The 20,699-nt window shown below is 40.1% G+C and overlaps 4 protein-coding genes across 7 annotated transcripts in view; 1 reads left to right on the forward strand and 3 right to left on the reverse strand.

Moving 5' to 3' along the window:
* Window positions 1-3,482, reverse strand: part of LOC145439719 (uncharacterized) — a 51,309-nt gene extending 47,827 nt beyond the window's left edge. Inside the window, exons 1-2 of one of the 3 annotated variants that reach the window (XM_080317290.1) lie at window positions 3,228-3,482; window positions 3,073-3,171 (exon numbers count right to left, since the gene is read on the reverse strand). In XM_080317290.1, coding sequence (XP_080173416.1) covers window positions 3,073-3,171; window positions 3,228-3,249 — 121 coding nt within the window. In that variant the 5' untranslated portion in view covers window positions 3,250-3,482. The remainder of the gene's footprint in view (window positions 1-3,072; window positions 3,172-3,227) is intronic. The other 2 variants (XM_080317289.1, XM_080317288.1) reach the window with 2 other exon arrangements.
* A 4,386-nt stretch (window positions 3,483-7,868) lies between these two features.
* LOC145439759 (putative oxidoreductase SAS2370) lies at window positions 7,869-15,852 on the reverse strand. The gene is made up of 8 exons (XM_080317380.1): window positions 15,637-15,852; window positions 15,368-15,520; window positions 13,932-14,107; window positions 13,770-13,858; window positions 13,590-13,700; window positions 9,900-10,133; window positions 8,356-8,514; window positions 7,869-8,146 (listed from the first exon to the last, which is right to left on the reverse strand). Exons 1-8 carry the CDS (start codon window positions 15,783-15,785, stop codon window positions 8,003-8,005), a joined length of 1,215 nt encoding a protein of 404 aa, XP_080173506.1. The 5' UTR covers window positions 15,786-15,852; the 3' UTR covers window positions 7,869-8,002.
* Window positions 15,853-15,894: 42 nt separating this feature from the next.
* Window positions 15,895-18,068, reverse strand: LOC145439984 (polyketide synthase HetM-like). The gene is made up of 6 exons (XM_080317650.1): window positions 17,979-18,068; window positions 17,048-17,260; window positions 16,877-16,984; window positions 16,728-16,820; window positions 16,200-16,367; window positions 15,895-16,064 (listed from the first exon to the last, which is right to left on the reverse strand). The coding sequence occupies exons 1-6, from the start codon at window positions 18,066-18,068 to the stop codon at window positions 16,038-16,040; spliced, it is 699 nt and encodes a 232-aa protein (XP_080173776.1). The 3' UTR covers window positions 15,895-16,037.
* Window positions 18,069-19,269: 1,201 nt separating this feature from the next.
* LOC145439726 (integrin alpha-6-like) overlaps window positions 19,270-20,699 on the forward strand; it is a 28,182-nt gene continuing 26,752 nt past the window's right edge. Inside the window, exon 1 of one of the 2 annotated variants that reach the window (XM_080317309.1) lies at window positions 19,270-19,517. In XM_080317309.1, coding sequence (XP_080173435.1) covers window positions 19,384-19,517 — 134 coding nt within the window. In that variant the 5' untranslated portion in view covers window positions 19,270-19,383. The remainder of the gene's footprint in view (window positions 19,518-20,699) is intronic. The other variant, XM_080317310.1, reaches the window with a different exon arrangement.

The raw sequence follows: 20,699 nt of genomic DNA on the forward strand, positions 1-20,699 counted from the left end.
AATTTCGAAAGTGACTCGAGTCAAGTCAAGTCACTCGATTTTTGGAGGTGCCTCAAGTCAAGTCGAGTCAAGTCAAGTCAAGTCACGAGTCAAGTCACAATTCAAGTCAAGTTGCCTTTTCGACATATGAGGCATGATTACGTCATTGCATTTTGCTAGCTGTCTGAAATACAGATTGAGTGGTCATTGATTCTGCACCAATGAACGGATATAGAGTTAAATATACACGCAAGAAGACGCTGTATCGCTCACATACGTAGAACTGCTAAACTATACGTAAGTAATTGCATAGCCTCAGTTTATAGTTACCAGCCAAATAGAAAATAGAGAAACGAATTGATAAGATGCAATACCCTTTACCCTTTTACAAATTGATATTATAGAATTCGAGCCTGCGCCAATGGTTGATGACTATATAAACTATATGTTCGAATTCAATTTTGATAAGACAAAAGGTTTAGTTAAGGTAAGAACAGAGAACAGAAATAGACATTTCGCTCTTAAATTACTTTACTATACTAGTTTACGACATCGTAAGCTATATGCTTCGATCACTTCGTTTGCGGTCAATTTATTTGTGACAGAACAATGGAGGCTCAGTGAAACGCACGATCATTGAATGATTAATCGCTCTCAAGGGTTACTCCAACGTTTCGTGAGCAACTCGACCATATGTAAGATACAGGGAGTTTTATCGACACGGATTACCTGATGACATGAAATTGACTCGTGAATTTTGCTCCGAGCCACGAGTCAATCCACATTTCTGATACGACGAGTCAAGTCAAGTCAAGTCATACGAAAAAGGTGACTCGAGTCTGACTCGAGTCATCCCAACACTGATTTCGGTTGACCGAAGGCGGCATAAACTTACGAACACCTATTTACGTTGCCCCGATTCCTCGCGTTGTATACAACCGACTGATCTTTGCTACATATGATTATATCGGTGATATTCAGCAAATAGCATAGAGCTCGACGAAGAGACGACCCTTATTCATCGAATTTACAGGCTACATTGTCGTTGTAGGCCAGAATTACGGGATGAATTGTAGCCTAATTATCCGATTCTATGACACGGGTGCAATTTATTTTGAGTAAGGAATATTCAGTGCATGCAATTTGTGTAATATTTATGTAATAAACGCAGAGCGTAACTTCAATTCATATCTGAGTATAATATGTGATTACCGTACTAGGGCAAGTTTTTGTTGCAGTTAAATCCGTGGAAAGTTTCATTTATTTTTAGCAAAAGTTGCAGTAAAAAGTTGCATTTATGTTTTCACAAAGGTTGCACTAAAAGACCACATTTTCCTCGGTTGACTACAAAAAGGTCAACTTCCCAGTTCCACTACTCCTGAAATACAGTTTTCTATCCGCATTATCTATTGATTGACTAAAAAAGGTCAACTTTCCGGCTCATCTCCCGAAATACGCGTAAGAGCGTTACTTCAGTGCTGATTTACGGTATGTCAGTCGAATTTGGCCGTGTATTTCACCAAAGTCGAAAAGATTTTCATGAAAATTGGGAAAAAATGGACAAAAGTTGCACTATAAGATTCCTTCAAACAGCTGAAAACAGCATTCTACGTATCTTCCGAGTATTTAGGAAGCTGCCGGAAGCTATAAAGAAAGTGGCAAAAACTTGCCCTAATGATTACCTTATCACATTTTGTATGAAGATCCCCGTATACCGCTTGCAAGTAGCCTTAATCTATGTCAGGAATATCCTTCTACGGGTAGGGTTCGGTTGGGGTATAGAGCAGTTGGGTTGGATTAGGTATGTGTCAAGTCAAAGATTATGTTGCGTTGAGATACTTTAGGACAGTGGTTCACATCCTTTTTATCGTCGTATCACAAAATCCAACCGGGATGCTAGTAACCCCAACGGATTGATTGATGGCATGGAAGGATTATGACTGTTGATGAGAGAATTCAAAAATATGAAATTCGGTCTATATGTAGCCTAGAGAAACACGCGTGAATTGGAGGTAAATCGGGCAGAGCGCGAAACAAATTTTCAGTTGACTACTTCGCGCCTTTCTTCAAATGCTTTCACGCGGCCTTGAACATGCAATTTCAATTAACGAATTGTATCCCAAATTTTTTAGCGGCCTTGAACATGCAATTTCAATTAACGAATTGTATCTCAAAAATTTTTGAGGGATTTCAATTCAACCCCAAAATTCGCTTTGCGCGATTCGGGGTGCTACGTGTTTTTCATTTTGAATATAATACTGTTCTTGTAATCTGATCCCCATTCGCATAAATGCGAACCGCAGAGGAAAATGATGCGGCCGTCAAAGAAATAAAAATTTGGAATCGTGTGCGTCTCAAGAATGAGATTTTTTCTGGTGCGTTTGGTCGCTTCCAATACATTTGACCATGCCGACAAACCTGATTGGAGGTCAAGAGACAATAACTGCACGCCACAAAGTGATTAATAAGAACCTGAGGATGCATCATAATTAATTTTGTGACCAAGATTTTGGAAGACATCCCCCTCCATCAACTCTATCGGAAAATCTGATCACGTGGGGTGATGAGGATAGCTATATAGCTATAGCACTAATATTATCGACGAAATTCATTCATGAAGTTGAAAAGAATTTTCGCGCTGGGCGCTACTGGAAAACGAGGGCGATTAACGTTTCATATCATCAATATTCGCGATTTCGGTGCGTTCTGCTTCTACACTTTTATGCGTAAGGTATTTCACAAGGAAACAGTGATGGCACAGAACATAACAAGTACTGTCCACAGTGTGAAGTTCCCCAGTATAGACAACTTATCGTGGATATTGGGCGTCCAGGTGTGCCATTACCACTGTCCTCAGGAATGCGGCGGTACGCTATGGCTATATATGTAGCCTAATCGAAATGCGTCCGTGAGTAGCAAAATGGTGTTGAACACCCTTGCTCTAACCCATAATCCATAACCCCGATACAAACTACCAAATACCCCTTAATTACCCCAACCCCCGAGCAATAGCATATCGCTACAGCGCCAAAATATATTTTGACATCGCCAATTTATATCCACCCGTTGTTGATATACCAATTAAAGACTCACCTGTCACTGCCGCCGAATGCGAAACGTAAATATCCACGCCCACGATAACAAGCGCAAAAAGTAGATCAATTGATTGGCGCATTTCTATGCGTGAGGATCCTTCGAAAATATAGTCACAGAGTTTTCAACCGAAAAATTTTCCTATTCGTACGTACCCACAAAAGTGCCATGTATCATTTCAGCAATCAGAATATTTCGTGGCACTTCCTGGTTGACTTGTCAGTTATTAAAATCATATGTCACCAACGCGGATGTGACAGAATCGCGGCGAAATAACATGCATGCACCCCGATGAATCAGATTAGGTGATCGATTAGTAAGTTATGCAACATATATCTGCACCTATTTATCACGATTGTATTAATTTTATTCATTTATAGGACAGAGTTAACCCGCTAGACTCCGCCACAGGCAGGATTAGCTCTTGGATAACATGCGGAATATAGAATATCCTACACTTGATATTTTCATCTGACACTCGTAAGGGGCAGGCCCTAATCGTCAGCAACTAGTAGAAAATTAGAAAGGAGATGTATATCAACAATCGTATCACCAAATATGACGTCACCGGCATGAAACTTCGAATAATCGAGGGGAAGAGATCGTATACGCTCAATGTACTCTCATTTCGTTTTGCACGACCTCATTTTGTTGATTAAACATCTCAGTACTACGTAATGTTAAATTACGCCATCATTTTGGGCTCCCTTCGATCTTGGGCCGTGACACGGGCTGTCTTCACTCATCGTTCTCAATTTTCTCATGGTGCGATAAGAAGACACATCACCCACTATCCGCCCATATGCTGCATTCCATTCTAATCGTTGATGTCTGTTTATATTTAACTATCTTAGTTCAACTTCAACCTGAATATATAAAGCCACGAGTGAGAAATAAACCAGGATATACTCATCCGTAACACCCATTCTCTAATCGACAAACCTCATAAAATCCGGAAGCAGAGTCATTAAACGATGTAGGCTATTGACAAGCTCTCCCGTCGACTATTACGCACGCATTCAACCTGCGAATATTGTACGCCTAGTTCTCAAGATTATGAGTTACTACGCTTGTACAGGGATGTCAAATATTCGGACAACAGGGTGGATCCGGCATTTACCGTGAACTAAAACCGCATCAGTGGAAACCCGAATGGTGATTCAATAGTAATGAACGAGATTCGATTACAACAAAATCTCTTGTATTCCTCACAACACACACGCACGGCCAACACCGCATCATCAATGAAACAAAGGGAGCATATAAATAAACCACTTAAGTCGGGATGTTTTGTTGACTCGACTTGACTCGAGTAATTTTCATAAACACGGGAAATGATTCTACTCGATTTCATGACTCGGACGGCGGAGACAGGCATTTCATTGTGACTTCGAAGAATAGTAAAGTTTTACCATATTACTGACATTTCGTCTATCAGTACTGATGCTTCAATAATATTGGCAGGAATTGTCAAGAGTGGGGAATGTAAGAATTTACATCACTCATTTGTAATCAGTAGTTCGTATAATAAGCAGACGAAGCGACACCATCTCTTTTTGTAGAAAATGTATTAAAATGCAGCGAACGTCAGAGTTACGGAAAATTCGGGGAAATCGGGAATCGAGTCAAAGTGATGACACCATAGTGTCCTATTTTAGATAACTAACCTACGTAGGTTAGTTATCCATAGTCCTATATGGTGTCGACACAGGCAAATCTCACGCCTCAGTGAAATTGTATCACGTCACAATTTCCATTTGGCTGCAGGCAATTTGACGGTCATTTTTGACCGGCTTGACGAGCATTAAATTTGGTAAAACGGGTATCAATCGAAAGCTGAATCTGCACTGATTACGAAAATATAAATTTTATTCCGCTCGTGTCCCTGGAACTCCCACAATCAGCCTCAAATTTTTCATTGTTATGGAGATTGGCATTGGGACGCAACAATGGTGACTGGCTCTTTTTCTCTCTCGTTTCACCAGACAGCATTGTTACGTCCTGAGGTACTCTCTCGTTTCGCCGGACAGCATTGCTGCGTCCCAATGCCAATCTCCATAACAATGAAAAATTCGAGGCTGATTGTGGGAGTTCCAATCGAATTATCAGGATGGGATGAGAATTTCTAACCCGCATACGCGAAATGCAAGGGTGGTCTCTGTTTTGACTAGTGACTATGATCTATACCAGGGGTTTTCAAGCAACTGCGTTTTCTGGCACTGTGACAATTTTCTGCAATAGCGATATTAAGTCTGGAAGCGAACCAACAATAAATGCTAATTTCGCGAAATGCATTTTCAACATAAATAACTCCGGCCATTAGGTTGATAATGTAAGTAATTTCTAACAATACCACGCGTACCAAAATTGGACACTCCTGGCAATAAGTAGGGCCGCTTAGAACATCGCTTAGTCGCACTTTTGCAATCGCAATATCTCGGAGGTATCCTAACTCGCAGCATTTACTCCATCAGAATCTAAATTGGATTGTGATACGCGACGCCACGGCGTGCGCTTCAAAAATGTTAAGTAGAAGTAGTGACAAACGATAACAAAGTGGTGTACCTAATCCAACGATCAATACTACCATTTACGGGAAGTTGGAATCTGCGATTCGCCTCATGAATGCTGCATCTCGAACCTATAAGTGCCGGATTCTTTGGATAAAAAGGGTCTTCATTCAGTCATAGACACACGATACGTTTGTCGCCTGTCACGATCAATTTTCAGCGCTAGGATTAGTGAAAATTACATAGTCGCACTATATAATCTGTAGATAACTAACCTGTGTCGTGGTGGATGTGTGGTGTATTCCGTTAATCAAAAACGACTGATATAGTTCGGTGTCATCCTACTTTCGAAATTAATTAGAAATGATCTATGCGACTTCGTACCAATTGCCGCTTCCTGCGTTTACTCTAAAATTTGGTGATAGCTCAAAATCCCATGCGGAAGTACAGAAGTTCCTAAATTTGGCGGGGCACAGACCACAGTTGTACTGACACATGAACGTAGCGATTTCGTCTAGTCTTTAACATTTAAAACGTGATTTTTTTTCGAAAATCCGAACGTTCGTGATCATAAATCGATGAAAAGGCAACGATGGTATTCCATATTGCACGCAATGACTTTCGCACCTTGATGTCAATGTTAGTTACTACTATACATCGACACGAAACCAAGTATTTATGCGTGGTTTTACCGAACAGAACCAATCACTTACGGAGCACACACATCCATCATAGCCAAATCGCAAAATACTTTCAGCTATATAGTTATATAGATAGAACATATACACCACAAAAACAGTTTCTCTAACCTGCGCGTCACTACCACAGAAGTTAGCATAGTTCTATGCTCTCTTTGTTTAAGTCGGGATGTAGGGTTCTGGGAAATACCTAGTCGAAATGCCATGAATACCAAAAACATCAACAACTTGGAGATAAAAAGTTTCATTACTTTAGGCCAGGGGTTCTCAAAGGGTGGGCCACAGCAGCATTGGAGGTGGGCCACGAAGCTATTTAGAAAATTTTAGAAATAATGTAAGTTTAGTGATATTTATTATATCAATCGCTAAAATATATTCATATTATCTAATTCTACGTGGGCTATACGTAAAGCTTTTCATCCGACTCTGATGAGACGTGGTGGCACGTATGGAGTCAGCATGTTCAAGTCGAAAACGGGAGGGAGAAACGGCGGCCTTTTCCACTGGCTATGATAACCTACGGCTAACAGCAACTAAAATAATTTCGAGTATATAATAACTGGAAGTTAATACTGAAGTAACCAAGAATTCCGGCAGGGTCAATGTCGTATACCGTTGAAAGGGGATGTGCAATAAACTCGGAATGAAGTGTAATGATGTAGGCCTATAGATCTACTCTACTTAGGCAAGTCGTATTATTGTAAGATAAAAATAGCCATAATTGCAAATTATTATCAACTTCTGGTGGAGGTATCTGCACCACCACAACGAATCGTAATGGATTGAGGATTTAGTGGAGCGTATTAATCTTTGGAGTCGGTTTAAAATGTCCGCCCTGAAAATCATTGTACATAATGTAAGAGTCACATGCATTGATTGTATAACTTGATTGAATGACATCGCAACTTCAGTTGGTTTGGTACAAGACATACAATGTGCATTGTACAACAGCATACATATTAAATAAATCTTTCTCCACTTCTCTGTAGTACCTCAGTCCCCAATGAATTGTTTGAAGCTGACCCAGAATGATTATATTATTCCCCACAATAGTGAAACTAAAATCCCAATCACACAGCGGATGCGTGGATTTGATCATTGTGTTTCGCGACGCGATTGGAGCAGCGGACGATCATAGCATACACAGAGTTTCAGCCTATGATCTACCAGAGCCGTAACTGCTGCACCCAAATCGCCAATTGCGGGAGCTCGAAGGGCCCACGATTATTTCGTTGGTCGTTTGTTCGAGACATGAAAATTTTGATTTGATTTGATGAGCCGAATGGTCTACATTTATATATCATCAGTACATTAGGAGAAAAATGCGCATATTTTAGAGAAATATGCATATCGTCGCCGTCGACTACCACATATTAAACAGGTTTATGACTCCAATATAGAGGTGGGCCACAGCACATTTTCAAACCGGAAAATTGGCCACGGCCAAGAAAGGATTGAGAACCCCTGCTTAAGGCAGATGACCAGAATTTCCGTTATAGCAATCTCTTTGCTACCGTTTCACTGAACTATCCGAACAAGCAACTAGCTGCAAAGCTGTCTATGATATATCTTCTCAATTTCTTGCACCTATTTCACAGTATGTATTTTATTGCATATATCGGTACATGACTTGTCACAGTTAATTGAAGATTATAAGAAATCGTAAGGCGACATGAACAATTAAAGAGCATAGCAAGTGAATAAAACAGTTAATAGGCCTGATTAGATTGGGTTTTCCCGCGGTTCAATTAGAATTTCATTTACACCAACGTGTTCTGGTTGGGTGACAGCGTAGAGTACGGCTTTACCGACATCTTCAGGGTCCAATATGCGACACGATTCACTTCCATCATACGCCGCTTTGGCCTGCATGTGACAATAGTCAGTAATCAGTGTGGACTCTGACATTGACAATGCGAAAGCAAGATAACGATCGGATGCATATTAATTAGCGTGTGTAATAGGCTTGTCCAGTTCACGTAAGCACCAGTTCTGGACTAGATGCTTCGCGTATAGACTCTCACTGACCGCTGGTCTGCATCAATCTGTCACGCAGCATGTACGGGCCAACTTACGTCGTGGTCGTTGGTGTGCGTGAGCAGTTCTGTTTTCACGTCTCCAGGTTGTATGCAAGTAACGCGGATGCCTTTATCTTTAACCTCGTGACGCAAAGCCTGGGAGAGACCTTCGACGAAAAACTTGGTACCGGAATATACCGCCAAGCCGGCGAATCCCTGAATGAAGATATTCATTGTATCTATGCGTGTAAGATGTTACCCAGTAAAAGGTACTTTTAGCAATATCGGGATTAAAGTTTGATGTTCCGAAATTATTCAAAGTTACGACACTTTCGAATTCAATTGCTTTTAACTCTGTCAATCTGCGTGGACTGTGGATTGCGGAGATGTTGAAAGCCATGAACACTGCGCACTGTAAACAGCGATGTATCTCCAGAATATTTGCTGGGGTCAATCTAGCTCAGGGGTGGGCAAACTTTTGGCTCGCGGGCCGCATTCAACACCTGAATCCATTCGCGGGCCGCACTATAGTAATTGGTGATTATTAGCCAAAAGGCCTTTTTATTTATTGAATCATATAGTGACCTAGGAAATATGGAGATAATTATAAATGTGTTTAAAACAAACTAAATATACGCGTCAAATATATCGGCAAGATCTTATAAGCTGGTCGTCCTCAGTAACCAATTTGTTAATTCTAGATAAGAAAGTCGCTTGTGCCGAGTCTTGCAACAGAGGATGAAAATCTGAATCTGTGGGCAACGATCTGTTCATAGATGTGATGATTCTAGTTTTGCTTTATCTCCAGGACACACAATGCTGACAGCATCATAACCAGTTACCTTTAAATATGTTTCTACACTAGATTGATAATATAAATATAAAATACTCCTACACATATCGAGGACGAATCTACCTAACACACGTGCGAATCGGCTTTTCCAAGCACAGCACTAAAAGTAATGAACATTCTGGAGTTTCCTATTCAAAATCACGCTCGTGAACCGAATTTCTGTTTTGACTTTCTGTGATGCAAGAGCACCTTTAAAAATGCGTGGGCCTTGAGGTCAAGCTATTGCGGTAGCAACAAAAATACGAAATAAACATAGTAAGATTATAACTTATGATTGTCATGGTGAAATATATTAAGAAAAAGTTTAGTCAAGTCGCCGCAATAATTAGATTTTTTTAGTACGCATTTTATCAATATTTTTCTTGCGGGTTTCGGGGGCGGGTTTCGGGGGCTGGACAAAACAGTGTTGCGGTTGCGGGCCGAATGCGGCCCTCGGGCCGTAGTTTTCCCGCCCCTGATCTAGCTTGATGACAGTGTCAATTCAGAAAACACTTCTATCGGTCACAATATATATTACGAATCATGGTCGAATAACGATACAGTTATTAAGATAATATACAGTATATACACAATGGCAGTACTATAATTCGATTTCTATACATACATGATCTTACAAGACCATTTGCAAAAGTATCATTACTTTTTGGTTCGAGGGCGCAGAAGACGCATCGGCGGTTGTATAGTAACGTCAAAATCACAATGGTAGATGTAATCAACTATATACGTGGATTTAGTATTGAGAATTTACCCGTCTTCCTGCATCAGATGAAGTGTTGATGATGTGGCCATTCTTCCGTTCCAACATGCCTGGCAACACGGCCGCCAAGCTATTTGTAATTCCGATGCAGTTCACGTTCACCATTCTATCCCAGTCGTCTTGCATGATATTATGAATGTGAGTATAATACATCAGTCCGGCGTTGTTCATGAGGATATCAATTTGTCCGCATTCATCTTGGATTTTCTTGGCCACGTCGATGAACTATAGGTGAAGGAGATATTTGATTTGATTACGAGTGATATCAGCTGAAATCCATAGGCAGCAGTTAGGCACGTTACGAAATCACTGTGACGCAGATCTACTATCCAACTAAAAATAACGAAAGTTACAATGTACAGCTGCGCGATATACGATGCGATATTTAAAAATTATTCTACGTGGTTTTGTTGTTGAATACGCAATTATACCCAAATCGATTTACGGTAATAGTGAGCCCATATACCAGTGGTCGGGAACCTTTTTCGCCCGAAGAGCCATATTGGCCCTATTTTTTTTCCATTTTAACTCCCAAGAGCCATACATGTAAATCAACTGTTACGTCACGATTGAAAATTCGTGACGTCATGGTATCAATGATTTGAACTATATCTACATGGGATTCGACGTCTACGTCTTTTCGAAGCTTAAGAAAATTATCATTTCCAACGGACGTAGATAACTGCAAAAAACTGAATCTACTATTTACACGCTTTTTACAGTTCACATGGTATTACTGATACCTTTGTAGCCTTGGCTGGTAAGGTTCCAAGCTTCATACAAAATTTGAGACTTTCGTCAGTTATACGAGAACATATGTTCGTCGTGATGCATTCACAGCAATATATACCCACTGTAGGGTGTATACATCAGGGACGTGGGGTCAGGGGTGGCAAGTGACGCAGTGCCTCACCTGTCGTCAGGATGAGTGAACAAAAATTGTGAAACCTTAAATTACTATTGGTATTTTCCATCGATGTTCATCAATGACTAGATTTTAAACATTCTTACACCCAAAATCACGCTATTTGGGTATTTATTGTTCGAAAATAATGCGCGAGACGAGAGGTTTAAGGCACGGATGGGCCAAGTCTCGCCATTGATAGCGCAATTCATCGCAAATAGCTTCAAATTTATAATAACTGATATTAATCGAATGTAACTGTCGCAGTGATTCCGAAAATCTAAACGTTGATCAACTTCCCAATTCTCGAAGTATTCGGCGGTAACTTAACGTTGCGCTACACGCCTACATTTTATCGCCGATACTACGAAGCTAAAGTTGTCAATCAAGAACGTGGCTAGCTATGGCGTTGTTTGTAATTTGAGTTTGCAATTGTGAATGTCACTTCCACGGCAGTTCATTTCTCACCGTAGATCATAGGAAGACAGTGTGTATTTAAAATCTGCATTTTCATATAGGCGTCACCATATGTCTGCTATTGTCTTTGATCAATCAGCGTATCGTGCAATCCTAGAGTCGGGTACGACGAATTAGCGAGTGATATTGGTCGCCGGGGCGACAGCAACTCAAATTTGAGGATTTTGAAAGGGAGAGTACGAACCCCTAACCCTGGATACGACACCGTCTTTACGTCTCAAAGACATGCTTTTACTATCACAAGATAATTATTCTGCTAGCCGTGATGAAAATTTACCAACAAGTTGCTGCAATATTGATCAATTCAGTACAGAAATGAAAATATGGCAATAAGAGCCATATCTTATACCCAAAAGAGCCATATATGGCTCGCGAGCCATAGGTTCCCGACCACTGCCATATACAATATGAAGCTACATGGTGTATGCCGTAAACATCGACAAAAGGGGGTGTTATATATCGCGTGAGCTAAGAAGGAATGTGTGCCCACGAAACCGTATTGTGTGTTTGTTTGAGGTATTCAAGGTGTTTTTTCGACAACAACGGTCATTTACAGCAGGCTGATATTCTTTATTGTGATTCCGTATCTGCCGACTTCTTGTTGATTCGTCATTAGTTTAACAAACGTATTCCTGATTGGGCTGTAGCGGCTGCAATAAATCGACATTCATTTCATTCGTTCGAGTACTCTGTCTAACGGGAAGCACTGAAGCAGGTATGTATAATTCCTGAGTAAACGTCTCAAGGTACGGGGCAATCCTGCAATATGGTATATGACTTGGATACGCTGTTAGTTTTACATGTTTTATTATGTAATAGTCTGTATAACAATGCCTCCATTGTTAAAGACCAAGTGGATGGACGGTGGGCGGGGCTCGAGGTATCACGAAAATGCATCTTCTACTAATATTAGGGATATCTATAGTTCTAGTATTTCTAGTTCTATAGTGAATAGCAGAGGTGGTCAGTAACGAAGTACTTCTACTTTTTCGAAGTACTCAAGTAGTTTTCCTCTACTTCTGGTACTTACTCAAGTAGATCTGAATTTCACTACTTCTACTTCTACTTCATAATATTTTGTGATCTACTTACTTACTTTTCGCTATTTTCAGTTTGTCAAGTAGAAGTAGTTTAATCCTCCAATCAGGAAGTTAGCCTGAGAAATTTCGGGGCTGTTTTCACGGAGTATCGACAGTTAATTTTCATAAAAGTCGAGTTAAGCCTAGAATATTGGTCGCGCCTCGCGCGCAGTGAATGCGGAGTATCCAGTATGATTTCACGAAAGTATCGGTGAATATAATTTAGGTCGCGGGTTGGCGTAGTTCCGTCCACACCGCATTGTCACCCTTCGCCATATCAAATATTTCATCACAGTAGGCCTATATATGGCTTATCATAATGTTTGAAACTTATGTTTCGCAATCTAGCATTTACTTATCATATCGTAATCTAGCTGTCCATGGCGTGTCCTAATCTGGAAAACTGGACTCTGACTTTTCTTTGGTTTTAGAGCTGTTTTAGCATACCAACCTTCGAAAGTTTCTGGACTAAAGACATTAAATACATCCGTTTTTAGATTTATATTTCACTTTCAATTCCCAGTACCATATAATTTGATTTCTAATTAATATCAGTCCTTTTGTCTGGATAACGTACATGTTGAAGTATAAAACCAAGAGTAGTAATGCCTTCAATTTCCAGAAATAAAGCTACACAATATAGCATTTTTACGGTCCACCATATTTTTTATTAACGTTTACTAATCGCACAATGTGTTTACACCGTATCCAACACACCATCTCCGTATTGCTCTTCGACTAAACTACAGGCCTTGTAATATGGGGGAGTGCGCAAGACCATGATATTTTCTAAAACGTGCTGTTTGAGTAAACAGAGGATTAGTATCGTATTTCCATATCAATACTATCATTTTCATCTCATGATGTGGACGAATGCTTATCCTTATGCTATCGAAAATTGGATACCTGTTAGTATGCATCAATATGAATCAAGCTCGTCACCTTTCGCATAGCTCAATTTGCATCTTTGTACAATCCATGTGAACGAATTAGGATCGTTTTCACAACTACTTACTTACTTGAGTACTTTTAAAGTCAGTCAATTCTACTTCTACTTCAAGTAGTTTTAGGTTGCTCATGGAAGAAGTACTTCTCCTCGTACTTGAGTAGATTTTTTCGTCGCTACTTCTACTTCTACTTGAGTAGCTTTCTTGACTACTTTGACCACCTCTGGTGAATAGATCTAGGTATGATATTGATATCTACAGATCAGCAGCTCACCTGTTGCCGATTTGAAACATCTAGTTTATAAACCTTTGCAAATCCACCCGACCGCACGATCCCATCGCGCACTTCAAAAAGTCTTTCGCCTCTCCTGGCACATAGACACACCTAATTCAGCATAAGATGAGACTCGGAATTTAGGAATGACTAAGCGCAAGGGATAACAATATATCCAACCTTTGCACCGGCCATGGCTAACTGCTCCGCAACCGCTTTTCCTATGCCACTTGAAGCCCCGGTAATGAGTGCTACCTTGCTTTGGAGGGCTAGAATATCGAACATGTTAAAGGTATAACTATAAGCAAAACTACTTTTAAACGAAAACAAAAATGTAATTACGCAACTTCGCCTCTCTCTGCGGTATGACCAAAATCCTGCGCCTTGAAAGATTGCGTATGTACGTCTTGATGAGCAGCGAGTCAATTTTGGGATATTCTTCATCCATCACGCTTCGCGCGACTTCCGTGAAGACGGTTTGGTCGAAAGTCGCGTCGTTGAAGAATAGTGAGGAATCTCTGTAATATTTTCAAATCACCCATAAGCTTGGGAACGATTTGATAATATTATTTGATTTGCATGTACATTGTACACGTATACAGATAGACTTCGTCTATATATATTCAATAAAATACGGAAAACGATCTAGGGCTGGGCACAATGATTCGAGTACTCGAATCTGAATCGAGTATTAATTTTAATGATTCGAGTCGAGTAGTAAAATACGATTTTTTCGAGTACTGAAATTATACGCTCCTCACCACTGAAAGTTAATTTATCAACGAGAATTATAGTTTCTATACTCATTTTCACTATTGTAGCCTTGAAACTTGCTTGACGGTATCGTAGCATACGAAACATATAGTACAAGCTACGAAGGTTACTGGAGGTAGTTTATTTCCGAAGTCATGATTATCCCACAACGTTGTTACAAAGTGGAATGAAATCGGTATGGTCGAAAAAAATGCCAAAGTATCTTTTATGAGATGGATAACAGGCATTATGTTCTTCGTGGTAGCATAAACGGTACATATTTTAACTTTGGCGTATTACATTCTTTTATGACGTCATAATGAGTGATACTCGATTACTCGACTCGACTCGAAACATATTGCGTGATTCAGAATCGAATCACTCAGGTACTCGATTTTGCCCAGCCCTATATATAACCTATATATGATACACTTGGTAAACAATCGTTGCATTTATGCGTCTTTCTCTGCCAGGGTTGCATTTAAAACAAATGGTTGTTTAAAACACTTTGTTCAAAACATGTTTTAAACAGTTTTTTAAACAAAGGCCTTGTTTAAAAAAATGTGTTCTTTTTAGGTTGTAAAATTATGCCATAATTGTGTAAATACTTTCCTAAAAACATTTTGTTTGAGCCGACGGACAATTACCACCCAATTTAGCCGAGGTACATCGACATTATGGGATAGTTGGAACCCTCAAAATATAGTCGGTTCAACAGTTATAGTACAGTGACTATACCCATCAAAATTTGTGAACAACAATTCTGACGCACTATGACGTCATCCTCTTGTGACGTCATCGATCCCGCATACCTAGGGAAAATTAGTTAAGCGCCTATGGTACAGATATTTCGTCAAATGAGCTATATTTCCCCTATAATTTCAATTGTCAATGTCAATCTTGTTTTAAACATGTTGGTTTTAAATTGATTTTTGTTTCAAATGCAACCCTAGCCATGGTCAGTTACAGATGAAAATAATATCTGAATGGGATTATCGTGTATCATGTAAAACTCATCAACTAACCTAGAATCGGTGACAGCTCTCAGCATCTGCTTCACGGAAGGCTGACCTTCACGGAGTTGAGGTTCGTCCATGGACGCGACTTTGTCACACCATTCCTCGAAAGGCACTTTGGTCAGCTCGTATCCTTCCTCAATCAGAATATCGCATAGTTTTCTGCAAAAATGATCACCATTAAAATATATCTGCTTATTTCAACAATTGAAAGCTCTTCTGCGCCAAGAATTTTGACAGAAGGCCTGTAGTATATCATCTCTATATGCATAACTCACTCAGAAGATTTTCTATTAGCGTTGATCAAATGAAATATCTTGTGCTTGGCGATCTTGAAATTTTGACTAAACGTGACGATAGATTTGCTGATGAAGTCAACCGGCGTCATTTCGACACTCCACGTCATAGTCGGCCAAACTTTTGCCATGCAGCACGCTTGTAGGACAAGGAGATTAAAATCCAATTGGTTCCATCCGGCGTTAACCCGATCCCCCCCCCCGCATTTCCTATGAGATACAATGACATTATGAAATAGCAGTTTTATAATTTGGCGACTTCCAACTATCTACCGAGTCTGTATATTATTGTAGGCAATCCGTTGCGTAAGGCAGACAATACCAACTGTTCTGCGACCCATTTACTGCGTGAGTATCCATTGTCAAGGCGGTCCCACATCGCTTCAGAGGTGTTTTCTTTTGCAGTCGCTCTACAAAACATATAAATCCATCAACTGAAGTCTGAAGGATCCGATTGCAAATCAATATGAAATCAAGGGAAGTGAATTGATGAACCCTTTTTCCTGGTAAACGTCGTCTTAGATATAATCAAAAGTTATAGTTACCTCGTCAATGGGGAACACCGCGTTCGTGCTGATGTAATGAAGAGCTTTAACTTTGCCAACTGAGCAAAAAAGTAAGACATTCTTCGTTCCATAGACATTCGCTCCTTTCAAAGCATCGTACGGATAAATAAGATTCACGTAAGCGGCGCAATGTATAACAAAATCGATCTGAAATAACAATTAATATTGTTTTGGATACGGATATGAACATATAGACGCCTAGCTGTTGCGAAAAACAACGTATACATATTACATAAAAACAGAATCAGGGATCCTAATAGAATTGACATTAAATAATAATATTTCCTGTCTCCGGAATCGCTACCAGTATATTTAGTGACTGTTCGATGTAACGCAACTTCTGTCGACTGTTTACCGAGAGTTTATGACTTATGAGGATAAACATACGCGTGGTACGATGTTGGATTACAATATTCATGAGCATGAGTCTTTAAAATAGGACTGATGGCAACAAAAGGCGAGTGTGAATCAGTGGGTAACTTGATACGCGAATTCGGAGATCTATACCTCATGTGTCAAGTGCATGTAGTCTTCTTCCTCCATTCCAAGTTCGAACAAAGCCACATCACCATGTATCGCATGAACTCTGTCTTCGAAGATCTGCAAAACTGCATTTTAAAACATTGAAACCGGGAGTGAAAATGCACATTCGACACCTCACGGAAATTGTCGTCGTTGAAAAATTCATAAAACTCCATCGTTTTGCGCAGCCGCTCTATTCCTTGATGGTCTTTCGACTTTTTCACCAAACAATAAATATTCGTCTGCAATAAAATAGTAACACAGATTAATAGATGGTGTCTGTGATGTTAAGATGGCGCTCTCACTTTTGTGAGAGTGAGGAGATCGCGGAGAATGTACGCCCCGATAAATCCTGTAGCCCCGGTAAGAAGGACACGCCCCCTCCTCCATCGATGCCCGTAATTGACAGATTGCCAAAATGCCCGCAGCTGAATGTCGAGGTTGACTTCGGGAACAGCGTTCAGCGATACCTCTTTCTTCAGGTCAACCGCGCGCTCCACAACCAAGCTGACTCTGCACTGATTACGAAAATATCAATTTTATTCCGCTCATCGTGTCCCTGGAACTCCCACAATCAGCCTCGAATTTTTCATTGTTACGGAGATTGCCATTGGGACGCAACAATGGTGTCTGGCTCTTTTTCTCTTGAGCTACTCTCTCGTTTCGCCAGACAGCATTGTGACGTCCTGAGCTACTCTCTCGTTTCGCCAGACAGCATTGTTGCGTCCCAATGCCAATCTCCATAACAATGAAAAATTCGAGGATGATTGAGGGAGTTCCAGGACCACGAGCGGAATAAAATTTATATTTTCGTAGTCAGTGCAGAGTCAGCTTTCGATTGATACCCGTTTTACCACATATAATGCTCGGCAAGCCGGTCAAAAATGACCGTCAAATTGCTTGTAGCTAAATGAAAATTGTGACGTGTACAATTTCACCGAGGCGTAAGATTTGCCTGTGTCGACACCATATAGGACACTATGATGACACATTACTTGAAAAATGCGGGCCCAGCTGTGACAACCCTATGTTACGTACTCTTGTCCAATTGACTGCGCAGTGAGCTGGTGAGTTTGCGCAGACTCGTGATAAATCAGAGGGAACATTGGTCTTGACTCGATTCAAAACTACAAAAGTAAGATTAACGTGTGACTCTGAATCTTGTGACTTGGTTACAAACCTTGATCACACTATAGATTATGGGCTCTTGGCTAGGGGTCTGTGGACAGTCGACACCTTGGAGGTACGAAGCACCAAATCATGGGACACGACGAAACACTGCACGTCCGCGTTCTGTGTGCGAACCTCTAAAATTTTGAGGTTCATTACGTTTACAAATAAACCGTGGTAGATTCTGCACTGTGAACCCTTTTCAATTATTACATTTATTATAATTTTCACTTCATTATAACATCTTTGGTTGAAATTCATTGCATTTCAACTGCGGGCCACTATATGCATGGCGCTGGCAGCATAAAAAACCAACATTAAGCGAGCCACGCACCTTGACAATCTCGCAAGATAGGATACTCGACTTCAATCTGCTCTCCGCATAATCACCATACTGAAAACGTGAAAACTGATAAATATCTTGGGTGTATCATTCACTATAACGAAACGAATGTGGGGATATCCGAAATCAACAATAGGATCAGCTCGGCTCGTGCAGCTTTACAAACCTATAAATACCTGCTTCGAAACTTCGGAATCTGGATTCGTACATGAATAAAATTTTTAATTGCCTTTGTGAGAAGTTGACTCACGTATGGCTTCAGCGTATAGTCTCTCTAGAAAAAAAGAAACGTCCTGGATGTCTGATACAGACAATTTTTGCGAAAAATAGTGCATGGAGGCTACACTCGAAAGGGAACCGGTCACGCCTTCAAAATTAGTAATGCGAATCTTCATAAAATCTGTCGCACTGATGACATCTCATCATTCATTGATAACCAACAAGCTATTTCTTGCACACATAATTCGAAAACCTAATGACAGTGTCGTGAAATCAATAACCTTTGAATATGAAAGGAGAACCAAAAAAAGACCCTCTGCAACGCTGATGAACAATGTCCTTAATCGGAACGACACCGACATCAGGACATTCTCGAAAGCAGCACTTTCACGCGAAATTGAAATCTTTGATGCACTCTTTTTTGATGGATGCCTTCATCACCTCGGTGATGGAGCTCTTAGTCTGAACGAAGACAGAGCTAAACCTATATATATCTGTATTGCAAAAGCCCTTGCATTGGTCGTTCGTACCGCCAGTGATATCTATAATATTTCTGGTACCCCTAAGAGGTACAGTGGGTACCAGTACCCCTGGTCAAGTACCTCTGTTCTAGGCAAAGGTGGATATTTGATTGAAAGGCTATTCCAATGCCTTGCGATCCTTCGTATCTTTTTTATTTTATCGCAATATTGTGGAGTTTTGAAATGATAAAAATAAACTGAACTGAACTGAACTGATGATGAGATTGCTTGGTGAAACGATTCCGATTAATGCGTACACTGTGCTACGTCTTCGCCTAGCTAAATCTTGGGGTTGGGCTTCGGGTTGAGGTTGGAGCTTGGAACATTGAACTTGTCGGACGGTCCGCCTGTATATAGTTAATGGTAATCTGTTGCAGCGTTACGAGACATGGGAAATCATAACCCCAGGGGTGCTATTTACTCTATAACTACGGTAATATTCTACAAGAAGTCGCTACTTCAATTACTGCTTTTCCTGACCGTTTTAAACTGCTCAGTAGTCAGCTTCAACGTTGAGGAAAGGTGAGTGAAATTTTGCTATTATTTAACCTGTTTCTACAAATACCTATCGCAGTGCGAGGGAGGGTGATGGAGAATTCATTAAATTATCGCAAATAATAGAATACATTGATACTTACAAGCAACTACAGCATTTATTCACTCGATACGGTATATAGGCATGGCAAGACTCGGAATGTTATATTTATTTTTGATATTCTATAATATGCCTCTATGTTACAATGCTACGTTTTTTTGGGGATTTAAATAAAATTGTAAGGTATTTGATGCGTAGACTGCTATCAGTTTTTCACACTATCCATAAAGCCCAACGATCATCAACCATTCAACTTAATGTTAAATTTATTTGTGCGTTTTGGGCTGTATGCACTGCTATCTTCAAAAGTCGTCGATCCTTTCAGTGTTGATGATAATTAATCGACCGACTTCCGAGATAAAGCGTAAAATATATTGTTATTCTAATACTATATCTTCCATATATTGGTGCTTAAAAATCCTGTCTGTAATCTTACATATAGCCTGCAATTAATTTCGACACCCATGATAAGATGCACATAGAATTCAACTGCGTGGACCCCGGCTAGTTTCACCCAAAAAACACTTATGTTGAATAAATTTATGCATGGTTGAAATGATATCATCATGCCAAGGCCGTTATGACGACAATCACGGGCATGCTGATGTTCTTTTGTTTGCCATGTCGATGCTGAAGCCTGAAGGTATTAAAACAATATCGAAAATATAAATGTGAATGTAATGAAGTACATAAAGCAGGATGCGAAAAAGCAGAATGCCTTGAAAATGGACTCAAAAATATTTAACTTCAATCTTTCTCATGTACGTCAAGTGTGAATTGGATCATTTATGGTAGGGGCTCGAGTCGAGTAATATATATCTAGTTATCCCACCGCTGCTTCCACGATTGTTTGTAATGCATGCATTCAACACATAAGTTATACATGCATTGAGAGTGATTCCTATTATGCAATTTTATTCACTTCCGCTAGCCATTGTAGACGGTGGGTGCGAGGAAAGTCAATGAAATCTCAATGGGTACTACGTACTAGTGCTAAAAAAGTTATGAAACACTACCATAAGTCGATGCAGTTAATATTATATCACGCCAGTGTATTGTGGAGGGCAATTTGGTAGATAACGGATCTTATTGCCTCTAATGCGAACATG

The sequence above is a fragment of the Botryllus schlosseri genome, chromosome 5 (assembly GCF_051294905.1).
Source record: "Botryllus schlosseri isolate E-star chromosome 5, Bs_hap1, whole genome shotgun sequence".
NCBI classification, from domain to species: Eukaryota; Metazoa; Chordata; class Ascidiacea; order Stolidobranchia; family Styelidae; genus Botryllus; species Botryllus schlosseri.